Genomic DNA, 26515 nt, shown 5'->3' with positions numbered 1-26515 from the left:
CAAAAAACTGACTTTGTTATGACCAAGTCTTAAGTCCATTTCACAAAACAATTTTCTGGGGGGTCTTAACTTAGACCAACGTTTCTGTCCTCACGCAACGTCTTCAATGTCTTCCACTCAAGACAAAGCCGTTGCCTCAGGGACAGATTGATAATTTAGCTTTTTCACAGGGATAGGTCTCTACCAACTTTGCACACCTAGATTTGACAATATTTGACAATTCTTCTTCACAAAACTGTTTAAGCTCTGTCAATTTCCTTGGGAAGCGTTGATGGACAGCAATCTTCAATCGTACCACAAATTTTCAATTGGATTTAGGTCGGGGCTCTGACTGGGCTACTCAAGGACATTTACCTTTTTGTTCCTTAGCCTCTCCAGTGTAGCTTTGGCTGTGTGCTTTGGGTCGTTGTCATGCTGAAAGGTGAACTTCCATCCCAGTTTCAGCTTTCTTACAGAGGGCAGCAGGTTTTCCTCAAGGACTTCTTTGTACTTTGCTCCATTCGTTTTCCCTTCTCTCCTGACAAGTCACCAGTCCCTGCCAATGAGAAACAACCCCATAACATGATGCTGCCACCACCACGCTTCACAGTAGGGATGGTGTTCTTTGGGTGATGTGCTGTGTTGGATTTGCGCCAAACAACGCTTTGGGTTTATTTTCGTCAGACCACAAAACTTTTTGCCACATGGCTACAGAATCTCCTGAGCGATTTTTTCAAACGGGATTCAAGGTGGGCTTTCTTGAGTAATGGTTTCCTTCTTACCACCCTACCTTACAGGCCAGATTTGTGGAGTGCTTGGGATATTGTTGTCATGTGCACACTTTGACCAGTCTTGGCCATAAAAGTCTGTAGCTCTTGCAAAATTGCCATTGGCCTCTTGCTAGCCTCTCAGATCAGTCTCCTTGCTCATTCATCTAGATTTAGAGGGACGGCCTGATCTAGGCAGGGTCTTAGTGGTGCCATACACCTTCCACTTCTTAATAATCATCTTGTCCATGCTCCAAGGGATATTCAAGGCCTCTGATATTTTTTTATACCCATCCCCTAATTTGTGCCCTTCAACAACATTGTCCTGAAAATCTTTTGAAAGCGCCTTGGTGCTTATGGTTGAGTCTTTGGCCTGACTTACGAAATGGCATTAAACATTATGTGCACCATAATTGCAACTATTGTTCACGTCAATGATTTCCGTCTTTACTATTGCAATTGTATTAAGTATCATGCAAAATAGTGGGCACATTATGGCGCACACTGATTTTATTGTGCCACACTATGGTAATCAGAATAAATATGTGATTTGTATGGCAATGCATGATTATGTATGTAAATGAGGCACCACGCTCTGAATAATGATATGAGCTTTACTCACCTCTGATAGGTGCTCTATTTAAACATATTTTTCTGGGCTGAAATCTATCTCGCATCATGGTGGCATTACTTGCATTAAAGTTTTTATATAGAGCAGGTTATATTAAGAATAAATAAACGTGAATTAATGTTCTATGATTTTATTTTATACATTGGTACAAATAATAGAGTGGTTAAATAAAACACTGGACCAAACAAGGTATTATAATTTAAAACAACCTCCTGCACTAGAATTTCTAATTCCTTTGCATGCAGTTTTAGTTTGCGTTGCCTCTGCCAGTCCCCTGCGGAGGGCTGCGTCTGTTAATCGCTCATTTTCGGTCAACGTAAGCCACCTCCACCTTCACAATAAGCCACTAACCAAAAGATCCGCCTGGACTGCTGAGTGTTTTTGTACCACGGTGGTCACATGCAAGTCTTGGACATTATCATGCACAATGAATTATCGTTTATAATACATGCAATGTGCATGCATATGGTACGTAAATTAGACAAATCGTGAGCATGTAAATTAATGCGTTCTGTTAATAAATGGGACAGTACATTTTGATTTATGATGCACATAAGGCTCACTACTTAATGTGCACATTACAGCTACATTTAGTGCCCTTTCGTAAATGAAGCCCACAGTATATTATTTGTAGTGATTGATGAGTATCCTGTTGGATCCTGATTATCCTTGGATAAAGATGTTCGTAAATTATGTCTTTCTCTCTCTCTCTATGTATATAATTTATTCTGCATGTGTGAGGTTTAAGTGATGTTTTTATTTTTATTTTTATATGTTTATCTCGTTTTGCTGCCAGGTAACGTCAGGCTTTTGCTGTAGCTAGCGTTGTAACTGCAGCTTTGTTAGCATTTGATTTTGAATTGTGTCTCTAGGAAAAGATTTGCATAATGAGTGCACCACCATGCACAGTAATCACAAATATCAGCTTAATGTAAACAAATGCAGTAATATGCTGTTATTGCTATTTGTTAATTATTATTAGATTAAATGTTGCTACACATAGTGGCTGACTAGATGTATAAAGCACTGTGACTGTACAGGACTACACTTTTTTGGCAGATCTGATATGGCCACAGCTCTTCCAGCAGTTGGAATTCCATTGTTCCTGTGATTCTGGTGTAGACTCCATGTCTCATTGCTAGTCATTGATGGTGAATTTTCATGAAAGTTGGCATAGATCTAGATTGGATGTAAGTCATATTACCCCCTAGTGGTTACTAGGGAGACAATGAGCAACATAAACCAAAGCAGTTGTCTTTGTCTTTTGTCTTTTGGAGTGCATGGATTAATAGAGTAGCTGTACTCAAGCTGGCCCAGTTATCTGAGATCAGTTCTGTTTAATCCACTCATACTACACAGTGACCTCTGTGTAAGAACACCTGGCCTTGCTTGTACAGAATCAGTGCAAACCTGGTCATGGGAAAAAAATGGTTAATGGGTTCAATTTTGTGTGAAGGTATTCATTATTTAAGACAACTGTGTTTTTGTATTAGATCAGGGAATTGAAACAGTTTACAATATTAAAAAATCTTTACTTCTAACTCCAGACATTAATATCTGAGTTGTTTTTCTCTACAACAGAAATATCAAAATGATTCCCAGCATAGATAAGGGGCACACACTATTGTGCTCCATGCAATTCACAATAAATCTGACAGCAACTTTTGTGGAAATTTTCTACGGTGTTTTGGTTAGGGATGGGACTGTATAAACGGCACGGTACGATAACCATTAAAAAAAAAAAATACCGTGGTAACCTTAATATCACGGTATACAGTACATCATGCACGTTATCAAATAAAGGCTTAAATGAAGAAAGACTAATCTAAATCACTTAAATTACTGTAATTCACAAAAATAAAACCAACAAAACACACTTCCTTTCATCGAATGATTTAAACTTTTGATATTTAGTATTTTACTATGCCAAATAACTTTGTCTTTCTTTTTTATAAAGACAATCATAATTAAAATAAATAAATAAATAAATAAATAAAAGTTTTACGCTCTTAACGTTATACTACAACAGTATTAAGATCTATTATTTGCTCAAAATGATGCGGTGCTGTAGTTTGTTAAAACACTTTAACGTATAAAATTAAATAAATAAATATATAAATACTTTGTTTAGCTGATGGTAAATAGAATTTGGAAATGATCGGTCTTATTGCTTAAACACAAACATGTACCACAGGTTATTATTTAAGAGCAGAGATGACTTGTTTATTTTTTCAACCAGATAAATAAAATATGTATAGGGAAAATAAAAGTATTTTAATACTAAAACATGTTATTGGATTTACATTTACGACACTGCACAAGTAAGCTTGCAATGATTATTATATATGTGGAGTTTGTAAAAGAAAAAAACCTAAGAAAATCGGAATACTGTTGTAACTGTTGTGATGAATCAAAGGGATTTCGGTCTGTGATTCAGCCTCCCGACAGTAGATGGCATCAAACCAACTCGGGACTTCCCTTACCAAGATCTCGTGACCATGGCAAAAGTCATCTTTTTGAGGGGCGGCACCTTGGTGAGGGGCGGAAGTACGAGTATGTAAATTCCAGCCACTGGAGTCAAGTGAAGGATAAGGACACGTGTCGGTTGGGGATTGGTGTTCCACTGACTACAGAGGCGGGACATTACATACTAAAGGGAACGTACTACTGTGTTCGGGGTTGGTCAGAAAGTAAAATAGGAGGAGTAACGGGTGGAGGGAGAGACTGGTTTCTTTTGTCTTTTTTTGTTTATGTGTGGTTTACCACGAAGACGATTAAAGACGAGTTCTCACGATCGGTTTTGAATTTCACCCCTGCACTCCTTCCCTCACACCATTTTGTTTTCTTTTGTTATTTAATTATTTTGTTGTGTATAGATAATAAAAATTAATTATTTTATTTCTGTACACATAAATTACTGTCTGGACATTCCATTTAATACACTCTCGCCTCACACTGTTTAAACAAAACTACATTGATAATAAGTAGGCTATCCTGCTGCAGTCGCGGGTCTGTGCTAGTTTTAATTGAGACATTGGTTGTGTTCTTATAGCACAGATTTCCGCAGTTCTGCACAGTGCTGCATAGAATTGAGGAGATGCGCTTTAGACGTCACTCAACTTCACCCACAGAAATCTGGGCAGATTCTGCATAGCCCAGCGCAGCTTTGAAATATTACTGCGCTAGGCTGGCTGTGTGGTTACTAGGGAAACAAAAAGCAACTCAATGGCGCCTCTGCAAACCTCTAATAAACATGGTCACTGTAAAAATAACTTTCCAAATGTATGTTTGAAAACACATCCATTGAACCAATTTGACACTGATGTCATGCCATTTTTGAGTGTAGAGTAGATTGGTAAGGAAGCTACTGGGGTGAGCCAATCGTCATTACACTTGATAGGTAGAATCAAATAGAATAGATAGATAGAATCTGGAGGTACAGTGTATGGAGCCCTCTGTCAGCCTGTGTATTTGTACATGTGCATACAGTGAATGTGTCTACTTTCATGTCACCGATAGCTTTCATTGTGTATATACAGCAGGTTCTATGGTAGTGGTGCACTTAAGAACAAAAGAAAGTTTACAAACGAGAGGAGGCCATACGGCCCATCTTGCTCATTTGGTTGTTAGTAGCTTATTGATCCCAGAATCTCATCAAGCAGCTTCTTGAAGAATCCCAGGGTGTCAGCTTCAACAACATAACTGGGGGGTTGATTCCAGACCCTCCCAATTCTCTGTGTAAAAAAAGTGCCTCCTATTTTCTGTTCTGAATGCCCCTTTGTCTAATCTCCATTTGTGACCCCTGGTCCTTGTTTCTTTTTTCAGGTCGAAAAAGTCCTTTGGGTCGACATTGTCAATACCTTTTTAAATTTTGATTGCTTGAATCAGATCGTAGTCTTCTCTGTTCAAGACTGAATAGATTCAATTATTTTAGCCTATCTGCATATGATATGCCTTTTAAACCTGGAATAATTCTGGTCACTCTTCTTTGCACTCTTTCTAGAGCAGCAAAATCCTTTTTGTAGCAAGGTGACCAGAACTGAACACAATATTCAAGATGAGGTCTTCCTAATGCATTGTACAGTCAACATAAGGTCCCAGATCTTTTTCATGATTCCTTCTTCAATTTCAGTATCTCCCATATGATACTTATAATGCACATTGTTATTGCTTGCGTGCAGTACCTTGTATTTTTCTCTATTAAATGTCATTTGCCATGTGTCTGCCCAGTTCTGAATCTTTTCTAGCTCATTTTGAATGACCTTTGCTGCTGCAACAGTGTTTGCCACTCCTCCTATTTTTGTGTCGTCTGCAAATTTAACAAGTTTGGTTACTATACCAGAATCTAAGTCATAAATGTAGATTAGGAATAGCAGATGACCTAATACTGATCCCTGTGGTAGTCCACTGGTTACCTCACTCCATTTTGAGGTTTCTCCTCTAATCAGTACTTTCTGGTTTCTACATGTTAACCACTCCCTAATCCATGTACACGCATTTCCTTGGATCCCAGTTGTGTTTAGTTTGAGAATTAATCTTTTATGCGGGACTTTGCAAAAGCTTTCTGGAAATCTAAATAAACCATGTCATATGCTTTGCAATTATCCATTACTGATGTTGCATCCTCAACAAAATCAAGCAGGTTAGTTAGACACGATGTCTCTTTCCTAAAACCATGTTGACTGTCTCCTAGGATACTGTTACCATATATGTAATTTTCCATTTTGGATCTTCTTATAGTTTTCATACATTTACATATAATAGAAGTCAAGCTTATTGGTCTGTAGTTACCTGGTTTGGTTTTGTTTCCCTTTTTGTCGATAGGTATTACGTTTGCAATTCTCCGGTCTGTCGGTACAACCCCTGTGTCAAGACACTGTTTCATCATTAGTTAGCGGTTTGAAAATAACTTCTTTCATTTCTTTGAGTACTATTGAGAGGATCTCATCTGGCCCAGGGAATTTGTTTATTTTAAGAGCTCCTAGTCCCTTTAAATTTTCTGCCTCGGTTATCCTAAAGTTATTTAAAACTGGTTGACATGTGGAGCATTTTGTTGGTACCTTCCTTTGTAAAAACTTGGAAAAATTAATCATTAAATATACTTGCTATTTTTTTTTTCATCTGCGACTTTGCCATTTGTATCTCTTAGACATTTAACCTCCCCTTTGAATGTTCTCTTGCTGTTGTAATATTGGAAAAACATTCTGGAATTGGTTTTAGTCCTTAGCAATGATCATTTCTATCTCTCTCTTGGCCTTTCTAACTTCCTTTTTGACTTGTGTTTTTGGTCCCCTTTAAATGCCTTTTTTACTGAATATTTTTTTTAATGAGCTATTAAACCATTTTGGCAATTTAGTTTTAGTTTTAGATTCGTCTACTTTTGGGATGTGACAATGACAATCAGAACCCCCTAATCTCAGTCTTTAACTCTTTTATAGAAAATGCAAACATATAATCAGAGGTAAAACTAATAATTACAGCACCAATAAAGTGTTAACTGAGAGTCTGTATTCTTGTTTTAATCTCAAAATGTATGAATGCAAATCCTGAATATTATGCCCTGTTTGCTTTGTCATATCGCTATTTGTTATACTAAAAATGTTTAAACATTAGTCTGAAAATTAGATTTACTAACTGTAACATGTATTTACACTGGCTGACATTGAAAAGGGTACTTACTGCATGCACTAATTGCTACACAAAGTATTGACTATAGAAATGCAGCTGACACATTCCTGTGTCAATACACTCTGCTGAAAAACTGACTGGCTGCCAAAGTAGATTTTATTTCCTGTGGGACGCAAACATAAAGCATATTATGAAACACCTCAAATGACATTGAGGACAGTGACAGGGTGAAATCCTTACCAGGGCAGTGAGTGCGCATGTGCGTGTGTGTGGGGGGGGGGGGGATATTGGGTTGGCAGAAATCGTTTTGGAATGTCTGTGAATTCAATAAATTCTGATTAATTAGGCCCCAGTCGCAGGTGTATAAAAAGGGTGATCACGTGTGTTAATGTTAGAATTAATGTTGGTGTTGGTGGAAGTGCTGCTGTCCTGTTTATGTCCCTTGAGTTTTTTGTACAGTCCTTTTGCTTTAGATATGCTAAATATCTTGTTATCCATAAATAAATAATGGTCCCTCTTCAATTATTTGCTAATTATTTTAACAACCAAGACATTCTACAGGTGGCACTCCAAACAGTATCAGCTGCCTTATTTCCCTTTTAGTATATTGTTATTGCTTGTAAAATAAATCCAATCAATCAACAAATAATAACTCATAAAAAAAAAAGTCTACAACTATATCTGAAATTTAATATTAGCTGTGCATTTTAACCACCGATTGTGTAGACTGCTTGCACTTTATTACCCTACTGCACAGTAAGACTGGGTAACAGGCAGTGTTGTGTGAAGCACTGCCTTTAAGGATTCTGTCCTGTCGGTGAGATGAGATTCAGTTAAAAGCTCTATAACCACGAATGCGGACTGTTCTGGCTCTTTAGCATAGCGGTTATGACTTGTATAGCTCTAATTTTAAGTATTTAATGCTTAAAGATTAATATCCCAAGTTGGCTTTTAATTAACAGTTTATTGCATATGTACAGTGTAAGCTAATTAAAGATGGATGACTCGTTTTGACGAAAGACTCATCAATCCATAAGTTTCCATTACACAGATTGCTGTCAAAATAATTGTGATGCATACTGGGTGATGAAATAATATTCCTGTCTATTGAACTGTAACTACAAATATAAGACTTTGCTGGGCTAAGTGGGACGATTACCTAATACTGTATCTGAGGGTGTTTGAACGCCCACAAGCCTTGGGGACAGCTGTAATGGCAGAGAAGGGGTAGGGGGAGAGGGAGGTGTTTATGCTATCTGGAGCGCTGTTGACTGACTCAAACACTGAGACTGTATACCCCTAAGGGAAGTGACAGAGCTCTGGGGCTGACTCACCTCCAAGCTTAACAAACCCCATGTTATGTAAACATGGCAATGAAGTGGAATGGTTTGTTTAGCCCTCATTGAAACATTCATTAAAAGTAAACTAATATTACACCCGTGCTTCTGCCAACGCAAAATTATAACCAGTGATGGGCAAGTTACTATTAAGAATTACTCTGTTATAGTTAGAAGTAGGGTCTGAATTAATAACACATTTTCTTACAAGTTACTTGAACAAACTAGCAAGTACTTACCTCACAGTAACTCAATACTTTGAAAAAAAAGTAACTTATTAGCGGTACAGTTACAAACTGTTACTTCTCAGGCACAGCCTTTTTTATTTTAAATGTAATTGAAGATAACTTTTTATTTTTTCACATAAAATGTAATCCATTACCGCAATTACAGTTTCAAGTTAATGACAAATTTAATCAGATCACAGTAATGTTTAAAAAGTAAAAGTTTCAGCCCTCAAATTCTGATTAAACACATTGGTTAGCTCTTACTGAAGCATTAATTCAAAGTAAACACTAATAAGTATTTCTACCACTGCAAAACTAGAACCATCATTCATTTGTTAAGATAGTTCATTTGTTAAGAGAGTTGTTTTTTTATTGATAGTTGCAATTGCCTCTGGAAATCCATTGCTCAGTTCAGTGTTTCTGTTTCCCTTTGATCTTGTGTATATCTTGGGAATAGTCATACTATCTTACTGGAGAAGTAATGGTGCATTGCTATGCACAAGGTGTGTGCAGGATTTGGCTTCAGAAGTGTACAGGGCCTGAAATGCTCACATGAGACATGGGTGGGTCCATGTCTTGTTTTTGGTACCACCCCCCTATTTAGTAAATAACCATTTTAATATAAAACACATCCAGTACCACAACAGACATATAAGACTCTATTCATAAAAGAACTTGCCGGCTGTCCTAGGTAATCGAATTTCATTTAAAACTAATGAAAGTCGTCCATATTGATATTCATAAAATGATCTCTGCAGACCGGCGACTGTCGTAAGCAATTTATGAATGGGTATATATTTGTTCACGACCCAAATCAGTCTCCTTTTGATGACATCATCTCTATAAACATTCACTCAGTTCTGTTAGCTGTTGGGAACATAAACAAATTGAATCTACCAACAGCAGCACCATTGTTTTATTAACAGCGTGTCTGTGTGATAAGTGATTTATATACTGGAGGATGCAGCACTGAAATTTCAGCAGTGAACAATGTAGCAGAAACCACATAAAAAGAGGTTCTGAAATAAGCAATGAAAAGAATGTGGAGGTAATTTTGTGTGAAACAATCAAAAATAATTGAGTTGGAAAGCTGTTTATAGAGAGATGAAAAAAAGCCAGGGACAAAGAATGGATTGCACAGATACGGAGATGGATATAGTCTTTTATGCTGTCTGAAATACAAACTAGGGCTAAGAAGCTTGCTTTATGTTTTTCTTGAACATTATGATATTGTCATGATTTAATATAGATCTTGTGAGCACAATTAAATCTGAAGAACCCATATATATATATATATATATATATATATATATATATATATATATATATATATATATATATATATATATATATATTGTTTCTCAGTTTTTTACATTATTGCTGCATTTTTATCTTTCAAAAAAATAGGAGCAATAATAGTAGTTTTCTTTCGGCTTTGAACATCTCTAAATGTGTGTGAAGCTCAGCCGCTAATCTTAAACACAGCAGAGGTTTGAATTATGGTTTATCTTTCTGTGTAATCTGTGCAGCAATTTAAGCATTAATAAACGGTAAAGATTAATAACAGCAAAACTGTAACTGGAAATCACAAAACAAGAGGAATGTCTTAACAAAACAAAGGAAATATTCTCCACATTTGCAATTTACACAAAGCTAAAGAGATCACTGAATCGAGTCAGCCAATATCCATTCAAAAGCTGAGATTGGGAGCAGGCAGGGTGATCTGCTGTCGCTTTTGAAGTTTCCTATTTCCATCACTAGCTGAACACTTTGAAATGTGCACACTGCTGCACGCTCGCAACGTTCAACATTGAGCTGCATTCTGCACTTCACCTTTCATCTTGAAAGCAGGTGCAGTTCAATGGGTAAAAATATAAATAAAAATAAACACATCCCTAAATCAATGCCTGTTTTTAACTGTAGGTCTCTCATCACGCAACCTTCTCCCTAGATATCCTTGCATCACATGCATGTAGAGGGTACAGTGGTGCAATCGGTAATCGATTATTGCATTTATCAACAATAATCAATGCATCAACAGCATTTTATTTTTTTCAGATTAAAAAACAAGCAGGACTTTTATCAGAAGATCCAACAACTAAAAACGTTGCTGTGCATAATCGCTAAACAGCAAGGCACATTCAATGAGAATGTTTGATTAATCCAAAGGATCCGAGTTCACTTAACTGAAAAGAATATGCATGTATCTGCATCCTATATCCCTTTAAGACTTTAATAATAATTAACCCTTTTTTTAACAGAAATAATTTCCATCTGCTTGTTAATTACCATTGCCGTTAATATTTTATGTCCAAAGCATTTACCATCTGCACACAATCTAGTAAAATGCCAAACATTGCCTTTCCGTCCTCCCTTTTCTTTACCCCCAAATGACCAGTGTTTCTTTCAGATGCTTCCATCTTTTAAAACAAAACAATTGTGCAGCTTTAATTTTGAAATCAGGACAATGTAACTTATGTGACTTGTCCAACGCAAAAACCAGAGGCCGGAAGTTTGTATCCTAGAAATGCGCTGACGGTGGCCACCTGCTGTACTAGCTGTAATAGAAGCGCATAACTACTGTACTTAATCAATGGGAGGCATTGCTTCACCAATATGTAGTCGAAGCTCTGGAACTTTAAGGACGGATGATCAATCATCGGTTAGTTGTTGCAGTGGCTTCAGTAAGCACTGCAGCAAGCTCATGTCAGGGATACTCACCTCTGGCAGTGGTCAAAGAATAATTCCAGTTTTTATTGCTACAGAAAACGATCGTGATGACATCATGGAACAGAAAGCCCACTAAAAAACAGAAAAGCAAAATACCCCATAAAATCAAAGAATAAAAAATGATTTGTTTTGTAATTCTGGTCTTGAAAAACAAGACTGTGCACTTTTTTGGTCAATATGAAACTTTTTTGGTCAACTTTTATTTGACAGAACCAGGAGAAATCCTTTTAAGTAATTTTACCTACTTGTAATGATTGAAAAATGTTGAACATTTGATTGCGCTCAAAACGCAAGACTCATCCAGTATCTGCGGGTTTGGAAAACCCAAATGTACATGTGCTCATGACTATCTCACTCTTTCCTGCTCCCAGACTACTGGCACAAACTGAAATGTGAAATGGACTCTGGACTGGGTCTTAGCAGGGGTCAACACATTACATTTTCCTATCAAATAAGGAACTGCAAAACAATAGGCAACTCTAAATATACCTTGGTTGCTTGAACTGTGGAGTCACATAATCACCAGACTGACAGGGATCAATTTTGAACAAAGGCTAATTAACATTAATCTAAATAGTATAAAACAGAAAAAATGTTGGCACGTGCTGGAGCTTGACACCTACTTTATCAAGGGGGTGGGATGTTAGGGTAGCTGGATAGCATTGCATGAGAGAAGCCAAATGGGCAGATTGAACTAAATGACTCATAATGGACATCTTTGGCCTCGGCTACAAGCCTATAGGGCAGGTCCTCGCCCAGAGCAGGGGCAAGAGAATGAGGAAGAGACCCAAGTAAGTGCCACCTAAATCCAATCAACAATTTGTGGCATGACTTGAAGATTGCTGTCCATCAACGCTCCCCAAGGAATTTGACAGAGCTTGAACAGTTTTGTAAAGAAGTATGGTCAAATACTGCCAAATCTAGGTGTGCAAAGTTGATCGAGACCTATCCCAACAGACTCACGCTGTAATTGCTGCCAAAGGTGCTTCCACCAAGTATTAACTCAGGGGGGTGGAGACATATCCAATTATGATCTTTCAGTTTTGTATTTTTAATATATAATTTTTTTCTCAATAACAACTTTTTTCCCCTTAACAGTGTGGAATATGTTGTGTAGATAAGTGGGAAAAAATGCATGAAACTCTGAAGCACTGAAACAACAAAATGTGAAAAAGTTCAAGGGGATGTAGACTTTCTGTAGGCACCGTATATATGCACTATGTTTACTTTTCTTTCTACACGACTGAAGAAGGGCTTTTGTCTGAAACTTCCCGAAATATATTTTTATAATCATTAAAACCTTTTATTTTCCTTAAAAAAACAAAAACTTATTTTTTTTCATTTTCTACACTGCAGTTATACTTCCTTTCAAATAAAGGTAATGTGGTGTCGCTGGTTCTTTAGTAATATGTAATATGCACAGGATACGTAATCATTTTACTGGCTAAAAAAACTCTTGGATGTGCAGTTTTTGTATCCATTTTAAATAAGTCTCTCTTTCTGGCTTTGGGGAAAATGAAAAGGTCAGCAGACACTTAAATTAAAGGAAATAAATGCATCAAGTGAACATGAAGGCAGTTCTATTTGTTATGCCACCATTTCTCAGATAAGAAATAACCTGTATGGGAAATATGTATTGGATTTTAAAAGGTAATATTTGCCTGTAATGAGGAAAAGTTTTGATTCTTAAGCTTGTAGACCATACAACCATATAACCATCTGTGACTCTGCTGCAGCCATCGAGTTCACTACCCTAAGGATGTGGGTGCAGAGGGAGTTGGGTTGTGGCATTAGCACCCTACATGTTTAACTGTTGGCATATTAAGATGGTTTAACCATGGTTTGATACAATATGTACAATTGCAGCCTGGTCCATAAAATAAAGTAACTATAGCTAACAACATTTTCCATGCCATGCACATCCATTCGTTGTGTGCAGTTTTGAAAGAAAGACATGTTTTAGCAAACATGCATTTTCACTTTAATCTGTTAAACACTAGGTTAAAGAAGCCTCTGTTTGTGACCCGTGTTTTTAATATCCAATCAGCAGCTTTCCCTAGTGACTAACATCCTTTTAGCCAGTAATCCAGTAACATGCATTGACAAAGGAGACATCGCTGGAGTGAAATGGCCCAGGAGTGCCAACAGATACCTGTGAATAAAGCACAGAAAATGAGAGCTTCATTTAACCCTTTGCAGTCCATTTATTCAGCGCTTGTCAGACGCATCAGGTCCAATTTATTTTCACACGCAATGTTTATTTTACACATGCAGTTTAAATGTTTTTATTTTTTCCAGAGTAAAACAGGTTTAAAAGGCATTGAATCGCAAAAGGACACCCAGTACTGTATCTCCAGCCAAGCCCCCCACCCCTTGTTCGCTGTATTTTTCACATACCTCTTTATAGACTTGCATACTGATAAATCCTCTCCTGATCACGCGTTTTATCACCAATAACAACTCACAACTCCTCAATAATGCGATCCAAGTCATTATTTTATTACTATAACATCTCAAAAAACTCTGCAGATATCAGTGATATTTTTTGAGCGCTAGATGCAGAAGAAGCTACCTCCTTTGTTATGTCCGTGTTATCGCTGTAATGCATGGGGCTATGAGATACGTCCTTTTTTTCAGTTTTATTCGGTTCCTATCGATCTCACTCGGCCATTGAAAGGTTTTCTCAGCTTTTTCTGGAGAAAAAATGACTAGAGACCTGTGCTTTACATCTTTTTGATGGTGTCGGTCAGGGTCAGGGACAGGGTCCGACATCGGACTGGAAAGGGAAAATTGTAATGTCGGACCTGGTCCGACATAGGACCGCAAAGGGTTAACCTATAGTGTAGTAGCACCAGATATCATGATATTAATCTGTGTGCCATGCTGACGTGTATATCAATAAATACTAAAGAAATAACCTGAAACTTTATACCTACTGCTGTGACAGTACAAAGACGAACATTCATATTTCTGACAACGTTTAAAAGTTTAGACAAAATTCTAAACATTTGGATAACATTTCAATGTTTAAACTCTAATCTACAGTATTTACACCCCTAATTTGGAAAGCAATTCTGACAACACTTCTAACACACTACCCTCCATTGAATATTGGACACTACTTCCAAGGAGTTAAGTACACAATCTACAAACAAGTGTTTAAGAAACTGAATTATATTGCTTAGTTGTTTGATTCTAGTAGAGAGGTGTTTTTCTTTATCCTTTAAAAACAAAACAAAACAAAAAAAAAACTGACTGGAGTGCATTCTTTTTTAATGTTTAAAGAGTAGTGATACTCAACTCTGTCCACAGAGATCCAGTCCAGGTTTTTACCCCACTCTTAAGCGCCCTGTGCAGAACCCAAGCTGCCTTTTAGTAGAAAAAATACATGGACTGGATATTTTGGATATAGTGGAATAGTCCACTTTCAGACCCAATATCAGCCAGAGGTGACAATAGTTTTCCACTACACCCAAAATATCCAGTATATATTTGTATATTATATTATACTGCTGAAGATCTTTCAACTAATCGGAGTGCACATTTAGCCTGATGCTGCAGAGAAACCCAATTCATGATATTAACCTTTCCACTTTCAATTTGTACTGTGCTGCATCCTGCATATCTGTACGTTGAGGTTACCTACTTTAAAAAAGGTATACCTGAGGCACCTCTTGTAATTCACTACAGCTGCAAAATCAGTTCAAAACGGTGACATCACAATCGACTGCTTACCTCAGCCACTTAACAGTATTTTCTTCGTCAACCTTTCCCCTCTTTTCAATGAAAAGAAAACAGCCTGTCTCTGAGCTAAACGTAGATTGATCAAACATGGTGAAACTGGATATATACAGCACAGTGCAAACACACACACACCTGTAAAGCTAAATGTCAACAAGAACCAGGTACTGCACATGACCAGGACGTCTTCATTTTCTTATTTACTTTCTCACAACTTTATTACTGATGTAGCCAACACTAAACATTGGCGACAGTCCTTAAGGAAGTGGTCACTCATCTAATAAGCAAACAGATGGTTGGCCCCAGTGAGAATTGGTTCAACTATCCCATTAACAAAGTGTTCCATAGTAAAAGCTTAGCAAAGTGTAATGAAGCATATTGCAAACATGGTAAAAGTATATTTAAGCACTGTAAAGCCTAGAGAGGTATGGTAAATCACATTTAAAAACAAACCATTAAACTATGATAATTGCTTTAGTATAGCTATGAGGAAAATGTGAAACTTCTCTCTCACAAGTGCCTTATACATCATCATAACCTCATTTGATTTGTAGTCTACAGTTTTGTCTATTTATAACCAAGCATTGAAACTACGAGTTTGTTATCCTTCCTCCACTCACCGCTCATGAAACCAATAACGTATCTTCGGGGTTTTCAAGACCTTGTTTATGACACTAATGTTTATATTTCTTTAAATAAGACATCAGTTAGAATGCTGGCGCTCTCAGTTTGCATTTGAAGGTAGTGTGTGGTAATATATTACCTTTTACAAGGCAGTATGCAGCAGGCAGTACAGAGCCTCCCCTTCCAACAGGTTTCATATGTGTTGTAGCTAGCTAGATAATACAAGTTGGAAACAAGTTGTACATCAGGTCGAAATTACACTAGTCTCAGTGATTAATTCGCAAAACGATAAGCTACATTTTATTAAAACACTTTTTTTGTCTCAATTTTGTTTTCACTTTGCGTTTTTTCACCTGTCCTCTTAATTAAACATATTCATATCAAAGCGGTTTCAGTAAATAACAGAAGCTTCCCAAAATCATTTGTGTGCAAGATTAGCCCATATATTTTATATATAACAAATCCTACCGCACTAACTTCTGTCAGTTTTTCACTGCTACCATCAAGTTGTTGTAGTCTATTGTTATGTTTGTTTGTTTGTTTTGCAGGTAGCTTCCCAAAACAAAATCTAATTTCCATTTCTAAAATCAAAAACGTTACTGTACTCATCAACTTCATCGGTGACACGTGTGCAAGCAATGAGGCGTCTCAGGGTCACAGGCTCGGACTAGTTCATTGTGTTAAATAAGGAGGGGTGGAGAATATGGTGCGTTACTGTCCAAACAGAACAAGTTAACAATTGTGAATCATAAAACCATTTTTAAAAAAAATTCTTAAGGGGTCGTAAAAATATGTGTGTACGGTGTGGGGGGGGGGGGGGGGGACAAATACATGTACTGCCGCCCCCCCCCCCCCCCCTACGAAAAGTGAGTGGGACTTGACCCCCTCGTCCCCCCTCGGTATCTATATATATATATAGCTCTGTCTATATAGTCTTACTGATTGTGAAAAGGAACCACAACTCTTATAAACTCTGGAAAATTCTACTAAGGTCCACTAGAGGGAGTTATGGTGCTTGGGAAAATAAGTATTTGAAACTATGAGTGAACAGTACAGATCAGTTGAAGGGGATTCAGGAAATTCAAGAGACGCACCTACACAAAAAGAAGGGATGGGGGACGGGGGACGGCCCCTGTCCCCGCGGGAAATTGGGTTACAATGTTGTAATGTTGTGTTGTGTGCAGTGTACTCAATATTATAAAGAACTGCCGTTCTAGGCGAAAGCTATAGTCTCCACCCTGTTACACAGACTTCAAAGCATAAATCTGGCACCCCTCTATTCACTTTGTGTTCTTGATTTCCATTGATCTGTGCTTGATGGTGTCCATACAAACCTTAAGCTCAAAGCTGTATCCCTGTGCCTCTTTGAATCAGTACATGAATAAATGACTTGGCCCCCTTCTGTTTCCACAGGCGGTTGAAAGCAGTATTCTGCACTCACCTGCGCTTCATGTGGACGGCATTAATGGTGCTCGCTGTTCTCTGTGTGGCAATCCAGATGCTCGGGGTGGCCAGGCATAGCAGGTACATTGTTGAACATGTTCATTAAAGGAAGAAAACACTGTGTAATATACTGTCACATTATTTTAAAAAGCATTGCTGTTAATGATTTACATTCTCAAGGGCCATTTACTCCAAAATGTCATCAGCTTGTTTTTTTTTTTGTTTGTTTTTTTCAAAGATCAGAAAGGAATAGAAAAAGCTAACGTATAAATGATGGGTTTGTTAAATGTACTTATGAAGATTTGGAGTAAATAGCTTTGAGATCTAGCCCAGTTGTTTAAATTGGTTATATTAACATGTTTTATTTTTAGTGCCATAGGTTTATTTTATCAATTAGGACCTATATTCCGTTACCAGTCACAGAGCCACTTCCATCACGTTTTGTAAACAAACAGTTTGTCGGAATTAGCACAATAATGTAATAATCAAAATCATTTTGATTCAATATGAAGTGTTAGAAATGAAAGGATTTGGCATGATGGCGTTATTACTTCCCAATCTTTGTGAATAAATGGAATTGGACAGCTGGAAGCACAAACTGAGTGAGCAACAAGGTTGTAAGATTAGTCCCACGAATCATAGAGGGTGTTCCAGCCAACAACTAATATATATATATATATATATATATATATATATATATATATATATATATATATATATATATACACACACACACACACACACACACACACACACACACACACACACACAAACCGGTCAAAAGTTTTAGAACACCTCCATTTTTCCAGTTTTTATTGAAATTTACGCAGTTTAATGTCTCAATGTACTGAAATTAAATCATAGAACAAATAAACAATTGGAGATAAAAAAGAAATCATGGAATCGTTTTGTTTAACAAAATTTAATCTAAATTTTTGACTCATCAAAGTAGCCACCTTTTACAGATATAACAGCCAAACACACTCGTGGCATTCTTTCTATAATGGAAATCAAATATTGTTCGGAAAGTTCTTCCCAACACTGTTGTAGAAGTTCCCACAAATGTGTTGCACTTGTAGGTTGCTTTGCTTTCACCCTTCTGTCCAGTTCATCCCAAACCAGCTCGATGGGGTTTAAGTCTGGAGACTGTGCTGGCCATTCCATGATTTGAAGCCTAATGTCTTGTTCTTTTCTTCTAAGGTAGTTCTGACATAGCCTGGAGGTATGTTTTGGGTCATTATCTTGCTGTAGGATGAACCCCTGACCAACTAGGTGTATACCAGAGGGTATTGCATGGCACTGCAAAATGCTGTGGTAGCCGTTTTGGTTCAGGGTGCCACTCACTCTGTGCAAGTCACCGACTCTGGATCCAGCAAAAGAGCCCCAGACCATCATGCTTCCTCCTCCATGTTTGACAGTTGTTGTCACACACTGAGGAACCATCCTTTCACCTACTCGACGGCGTACAAAAACCCTGCGTGATGAACCGAAGATTTCAAATTTTGATTCATCGGTCCAGTCTTCAGTAGTCCACTGGCAGTGCTTCATGGCCCAGGCAAGCCTCTTTTTCTTATTTTGCCATCTTAGCAATGGCTTTCTTACTGCCACTCGACCTGTCAAACCTGCAGCTCGAAGTCTTCTCTTCACAGTTGAAACTGAGACTTGCTTACTTCAACCAATGTTAAGCTGTGCTTGAAGCTGTTGTCCTGTGAGCTGCCTATCACGCAAGCTGTTGACTCTCAGAAACTTGTTTTCTGATTCTGTTGTGGCTTTGGGTCTGCCAGACCTCTTCCTGTCAGAGTTTCCTCCAGTTTCCAAGTGCCTTTTGATGGTGTAGGAAACTATACTCACTGACACATTGGCTTTCTTTGCAATTTCTCTAAAGGAAAGATCTACACTTTTAAGGGTTATAATGGTCTGTTTGTCTTCCTTTATTAATTGCCTTTTTCTCGCCATTATGATAGCAATATACTACTTCCTGCAGTACAATACTGTCCAAATAATGCTTGAGAGGGTGTAGTAACACAATCTGTTCCAACACTGCTTTTATACAGACAAAGGGTTTGTAAGTAATCAACAAAAGTTGGGACACCTGTAGGAATTGTTAGCATCAACTTTCAAGGCTTAATTTACTTCCATTGCTGCAGAACAGCTATAAGTTGTTAACCCATTACTTGTTCCTTGAAAAAGGCCTTTTTGCATAACTCTGAAATGTACATTATTTTTCAGTTTTTGGTAACCTGAAGTTTTTTTTTTTTAACCTTTGACAGTTTACTGCTTACCTTTGTACCATTTCAGGTTATTCACTGGACTTGAACTGCTTAAATATCAATAAAAACTGGAAAAATGGGGGTGTTCTAAAACTTTTGACCAGTAATGTGTGTGTGTGTGTGTGTGTATATATATATATATATATATATATATATATATATATATATATATATATATATATATGGCTATTATTTAAAATTTAAAAAAATTAAAAAAAAAAAAAATTACAAAAAAAATAAAACAGAAGTGTAATGTGACTTTTATGACCATGTAGTTAAACAAGAAAAGAAAAAAAAAACAGTTAGGGTAATTTACTTAAGCAAAGCATGTAAAAATGGTTCTGAGTTCTCCTGCTGCTTTCCTTCTATATTTGAAATATTAAGAACATCTTGTTATTACAGGAAAGAACAGATCCTAAAACAGTTTTCCTCTGAAAAGCTGTTGAATATGAGGTTGATGTTTGAAGTTGAAAGGACAATCACATCAACGCAGCATCAATTGGAAGAAGAGTCCTCTAAAATCCCTTTTCAAGAATACAGAAAGGGAATGGAAAGAGAACAAACTTTCCAAACAGATAGAGACACCAGCCACATATCCCAGAAACCCACACCAGTTTACAAAGACAACTATAAAAAGGATTCTAACGTACGCTTTTCGGATGATACACCTCAAGCCATTGCTGGAAAGATTCTCAAAAAAGGCATAGACACTGAAATATCTGTATCGTTTCTGAGCTCTACGATCAACCTCCAAGATCCTTCAAAGAAAATCATTGGAACCACAGAATTAAAAGATGTAAAACATCAAGAAGCCAAACGGCATTCAGAAGTTGACTCTGATGGCCCAGTTTCTGCTCTCAAAGAACATACAAAGATGAGACAAGCAGATGATTTGGGTCCAAAAGAATCAGCTACCTTTCAAGACCAGGTCTCAACATTACTAGTCCATCCAGATATCACATTACACAAAAATGCTAACCCGTCACCTGTAACACAAAGTTCCACCAAAGAGGAAGGGACACCAATGGCAAATTCAGACACCAAGAATCACCACATTGAAAGCCCTGTGACTTTAAAACAGCAGCCAAAGACTGACAAAGACCAACTTTCCTCAGCCCCCCTGGTACCTTTGGTGAGCAAGAGGGACCTGCTACAAAGTAACAACCTTCCTGAGCTCCACCCAACAGTTTTAAAGCAACTAGATGAAGCAAGCACATCTTGCCAGAAAAAGACTCACATTGTGTTTCTCAAAACACATAAGACAGCTAGCAGTACCATCTTGAACATTTTATACCGGTTTGGAGATGCCAGGAACCTGACTTTTGCCCTTCCCCATGGCAAATACAACCAACTTTTTTACCCCTTCTATTTTGCCGCTTTTTTCGTTGAAGGCTTTAGGTCAAAGACCATTAAGGAATATGACATCATGTGCAATCATATGAGGTTCCACATATCAGAGGTAAGACAGCAAACATAATCTGAACTTAATCTATTTTTATTTTCAAACAACTAGCTAGAAGTGTAGGTATGTTAACAATTTTCAGTAATAAGAACAGAAAACTGACACCAGGCTCACAGCTTCTGATTGTCATGATTTATTGTTCACCAGCTTATGAGGCACGACACTGCTACAAGACAGTACAGGTCTGTACAGGTCTGTGACAATGAATAGGTTTGTGATGGATTTTGTAATGTTTACATCTTTAATTACAGTAATTTAAAGCAACCTTTGAAGAATGTTACATTTGGCTTGGCTTTTCCAATAGATTCTGTTTAATATAATCATCCATCAGTAGAAACAGAATTCTGTTTCCAAAACTAGCAATATAATACCTGCTAGCACACAGCACAGTAACACGACTAGTTCTGTTTAGCAACAAAACATGACAACAAAATACATAACTATTGTTTGCTGTTTTTGAATTCTCTATAGATTATATGTCATTTTACATAGCAGACAGTTTGATATTAATCCTTTCAAGTATCTGTAACACCAGGTGACACAATGGTATCGCTCTTGCAGACCTTCTGTAAACAATGGTGACTGTGCTGTGTGCCTGGCTTTTGAAAAAAATTCAAGGTCATTTGTTACCGTACAATCCCTAATTAGGGATGTGAGTTGCTTATGATCATTTCCTTTGTTTTTGATCAAGTCTTTCAGCTGTTTTTAATGTGCAGTCAGCTTTTGGTAAAACTGAAATGAAAGTCTAAACTGAAAAACTGAACTACATTTGTGCAGCCAAGGGAGTACGTCATACCATTATTACAAACATGTCTTTTTTTGGACAAACTTCCCCAATAAGTGGTTTACAAGTCGATTAGAAGAATCTTCTTCTCTCATCTGGGGAGCTGCTATTTTTATGGTGTACCGACTGAAAAAATGTCAGCGCCAAGCATGAGAGGAACATACAGTGCCTATAGGAAGTATTCACCCCCCTTGGGTGTTTTCACAGTTTGTTGTGTTACAACCTGAAATCTTGATGCATTTAAATGGGATTTTTTTTCCCTTTGATTTACACAACCTACTCAACACTTTCAATGTGTGAAAAAATGGGTGGGGGTGGGGGGGGGGGGTGAAAAAACAAATTAATTAAAAATAAAAACCTGAAAAGTCTTCGTTAGATAAGTGTTCACCCCCTTTGCTATGACTCTCCTAAATAAGCTCAGGTGCAACCAATTGCCTTCAGAATTCACACAATGAGTTAAATGCAGTCCATCTGTGTGCAATAAAAGTGGTTCACATGATTTCAGATTAAATACACCTGTCTGTGTAAGGTCCCACAGTTGGGTAGTGCTTTCAAAGCAAAGATACTACCATGAAGACCAAGGAGCTTTCAAAACAACTCTGGGATAAAGTTGTGGAAAGGCACAGATCAGGGGAGGGGGTATTAAAATATTTCAAAGGCATTGAATATCCTTTGGAGCACAGTTAAGTCGATCATAAGAAGTGGAAGGTATATGGCACCACCCAGAACCAAATTGAGCAGCTGGGTAAGAAGGGCATTGGTCAGAGAAGTCACCAAGAGGCCAATGACAACTCTAAAAGATCTACAGCGTTCCATGGCTGAGATGGGAGAAACTGTCCATCTATCAACAATAGCTCAGGTATGCCACAGATCTGGCCTGTATGGAAGAGTGGCAAGAAGGAAGCCATTTCTGAAAAAAGCCCATATAAAATCGCACTTGGAATTTGCAAAAAGGCACATGGGAGACTGTGAAAAGATGTGGCAAAAGATTTTGTGGTCCGATGAAACAAAAATTGAAGTATTTGGCCTAAATGCAAAGCATTATGTCTGGGCAAACAAAACACATCACCCAGGTAACACCATCCCTACATCATGCTATGGGGATGTTTTTCATCAGCAGGGACTGGGAAGCTTGTCAGGGTAGAGGGCAAAATGGATGGAGCTAAATAAAGGCCAATCCTTGAGGAAAACCTGTTTCAGTCTACAAAAGACCTAAGACTGGGACGGAGAGTCACCTTTCAGCAGGACAATGACCCCAAGCACACAGTCAAAACGACACTGGAGTAGGTTAAAAACAAGAAAGTGAATGTCCTAGAGTATCCTAGTCAAAGCCCGGACTTGAATTTGATTGAGAATCTGTGGTAAGACTTGAAGATTGCTGTCCACCAACGATCCCCATCCAACTTGACAGAGCTTGAACAATTTTGCCAAAAAGAATGGGCGAATATGTCACAATCCAGATGTGCAAACCTGGTAGAGACTTACACCAAAAGACTCACAGCTTAGGGGGTGAATACTTCCTATAGGCACTGTATTCTTCCAATCGGCTTTTAAAACACTCAATGCGGAAGTTAAATGACATTGATTGGTACTTGGTTGGATAGATGAGGGTGGACAGCTGTTCTAATAGTAACCTTGGAAGAGAGCTGATGTATTTTAAACTTAGGGAATGAGGAGTTTTACCTTTGGGATTTGGCCTGGACGCCACTGGGATCTTTAATGTCTGCAGTGTAGGCAAGACCTCTGTTCAACTGTGTTCAATGGCCAGGCTGTGTTTATGATATAGGTCTCTAATTCTCCACATAAAAACAACTCTGTTAAATCACCAAAGGTGCAGCCAATAAGAGGATGAGGTCAAAGTCACATGCATTCAGAATGTATTTGCTTGCTGTATTTAAACCCATTATTCCATTTTAAAGGAATAACATATAATACATTAGAAAAAACAAGACATCTGCATACCAGTTGTACCTGAGATCAGGCTGATAAAAAGAATACTTCATATTTTATAACACTGCTGGAATGTAGCGGTGAACAAACATATACCATCTGATATGGACTTCTTGTGTACCCATCTGATTAAGCAAACTTCAGCTGTAATTAACAAATATATTATATTATATTTTTGTTCTTTCAGATGATGCTTGATTTTCTGAATGTATTGGAAAACACATATTAATCCTTTATCACCTAGAGTACTAAATTCTGTAATTTTTTTCGAACGAAAAAACAGAACTCTAAAGGGTCAATCAGCAGGAGATTTTTTAATGAGGTTCTAGCTTTAAATCTGGGCCAAAGTCGTAGTCCCAGTATTCAATTTCAAAAGTGGATGGGTCCTACCAAAAGTAGGTATGGTTGCATCACAGTTCAGTTGTGTACAAACTTGTGCTATTGATTAGAAACATTTTAACTGTTTGTATTCTGGTTTGGCCTGCCTGTATCTGAATCTAACTGTAGAGAATGATCCAGCTAACCTTAGCTAACATCTGATACATGTGCCATTTCCCCTTCTGCTGCCATTTACAGGTCAGGAAAGTAATGCCAGAAGATTCCTTCTATTTCTCCATCCTGCGGAACCCAGTCACCATGATGGAATCCTCATTCTCTTATTACAAGTACATATCAGCTTTCTCAAAAGTCAGCACACTGGACCAGTTTCTTCAGGATCCCTGGAGTCACTACAACACTTCACTTCCCAATAACCACTACGCAAAGAACCTGCTGACGTTCGACTTTGGGTTTAACAACAATGGGAAAGACGAGAGGCATCTCAACTTGTCCATCGCCATGATAGCGAAGACCTTCAATCTCATTTTGATTTCAGAGTATTTCGACGAGTCCATGATCCTGCTGAAGAACGCCCTCTGCTGGTCCCTAGACGATGTGGTTTCTTTCAAACTCAACAGCAGGAACAACAAAACGAAACAGCAGCTATCCATGGAGACCATGGAGAAAATAAAAGAGTGGAACTCCCTGGACTGGAAGCTCTACCTGCATTTTAACAGGACATTTTGGAGGAAGATCGATGAGTCTATGGGGAGAGAGAAGATGCAGGATGAAGTCGAGCAGCTCAGGGACAGGAGAAACCAACTGATGAAGATCTGTCTCCAGGAAGGAGGGGCGGTGGATCCTTCCCAAGTAAAAGATACCTCCTTTAAGCCCTTTCAGTACGGAGCTGCTGAAATTCAGGGTTATAATCTCAATCCCCATTTGAATGACCGAACCAAAACACATTGTCAGAGGCTCATTACACCAGAGCTGCAGTACACTGCATTGCTGTATGACAAGCAGTTTCCAGACATGATCTTGAAGGCCTCAGTTCAAAACAAGACAAAGCAAACACATTCCCAGACTTGGAAAGCAAGTAAAGCAAAGATGAAGCGAAGAAGGAACCTTAACCACCAAGGAGCTGAAAATCAGAACCTTAGACGTAGTGTCTATAGGAAAAGAGGCTCAAAAAGGACTGCACAGAACAACCTTCCAAACATGCCCTGAAATAAATACTGCTAAATATTTTTGCCACAGGACTGGCAATCTACGCGTAGTGGCTTCTATTGGGGCACGGCAGGCAGTGGCGTAGCCATGATGGTTTCGGGGGGGGGGGGGGGGATTTTTGCAGATGGGTAATAATTTATAAAACACTTCAAACTTGCCATGAACTCGAAATGATCCTGTTAATAACCACGATGTTTCACGTCACACAATCACATTTAGATCTTAGAACTTGTCGAATACTTATAGGTTTCTGTTGAACAACAGCCATTTAAAGCATGATTCTTATGGGACTAAAACACAGGTGTCCTCAGATTTGATCAAAAAAAAAAAAAAACAGAGGATGCCTAGAAACCTCCTAGACGTGGATTAGTTTTTATCAACGAAACGAGGTAAATTAAAAATGAAATGTGATGTTGTGGCATGATTCGTAAACAATGAACCGAGTTTAAATAATACATTTCATTGTACCTTCTTTTCCAGAGGCTACAATAACCATTTCGTCCTTTGAATGATATGTATTTCCATACACATCTTCAAATGCACCATTAAAACGCATTCATTTTTTAAGAGTTATCCCTGATTTGGTTATACCCAATCACTGTGCTTTACTGTAGAATCGCAGGATAGCTCGTACCAATTATAATATTTCGTTATGGTTTATTGTGAAGGCTGGTACTGCTTTGAAACAAATACCCCGGAAATGCCATATCAATTGTAAGATAACACTGACATGGTCGATTCGCACAGGACACCTGAGTTAGAAATTTTACAGAAAGTCCCGATGTCCTGTAAAATAATCAGAGGACTTCTGAGAAAATAATCTGATTTAAAAAGAAATGGTTTGCATGGGATTACATTTCACTAATGTCAGTAAAAATTCTGTTTGCGTGGTGATTTTTAGACCTGTACAAATGGGGCTTTAGATTGCACATAGTTACTGGTACGCCTGGTGGTCCCTGCTGGAAATACTTGTACGTAAGATGAAAAGGTTGAAAACCACTGGTTTTCCTTTTCCCGTAATGGTAGTATTAGCTAAGGCCATCATTTATGTATTAATCTTCGCCATCTCGTCGCACGTCTGGTTGAACAGTGCATGTACAAACGTCTAAATCAAATCCATATTTGGTGTGACCACCCTTTGTGTTCAAAACAGCATCAATTCTTCTAGGTACGAAACAGTGGGACCCTGGTACATCCATCTAATGTCCGGAGAAGTATGGTCAGAAGTGGCCTTCATGGAAGACTTGCGGCCAAAAAGCCATACCTCCGACGTGGAAACAAGGCCAAGCGACTCAACTATGCACGAAAACACAGGAACTGGGGTGCAGAAAAATGGCAGCAGGTGCTCTGGACTGATGAGTCAAAATTTGAAATATTTGGCTGTAGCAGAAGGCAGT

At 38.0% G+C, this 26515-nt stretch overlaps 1 protein-coding gene across 1 annotated transcript; it reads left to right on the top strand.

The window, feature by feature from the left end:
• The first annotated feature begins 19786 nt into the window (after positions 1–19786).
• LOC121323549 (galactose-3-O-sulfotransferase 2-like) lies at positions 19787–25177 on the top strand. The gene is made up of 2 exons (XM_041264665.1): positions 19787–20836; positions 24150–25177. Exons 1-2 carry the CDS (start codon positions 19826–19828, stop codon positions 25116–25118), a joined length of 1980 nt encoding a protein of 659 aa, XP_041120599.1. The 5' UTR covers positions 19787–19825; the 3' UTR covers positions 25119–25177.
• Positions 25178–26515: the final 1338 nt, after the last annotated feature.

The sequence above is a fragment of the Polyodon spathula genome, chromosome 11 (genome assembly GCF_017654505.1).
Source record: "Polyodon spathula isolate WHYD16114869_AA chromosome 11, ASM1765450v1, whole genome shotgun sequence".
Classification (NCBI taxonomy): domain Eukaryota; kingdom Metazoa; phylum Chordata; class Actinopteri; order Acipenseriformes; family Polyodontidae; genus Polyodon; species Polyodon spathula.
The sequence above is the reverse complement of the archived record's forward strand: the minus strand, read 5'-3'. Positions and strand labels throughout refer to the sequence as shown.

Bases quoted from the DNA above. Each gene is read 5' to 3' on its own strand.
- LOC121323549 (XM_041264665.1), top strand. From the start codon at position 19,826: ATGAGGTTGATGTTTGAAGTTGAAAGGACAATCACATCAACGCAGCAT. The intron at 20,837-24,149 runs GTAAGACAGCAA...TGCCATTTACAG, and splicing joins TGAGGTTCCACATATCAGAG to GTCAGGAAAGTAATGCCAGA.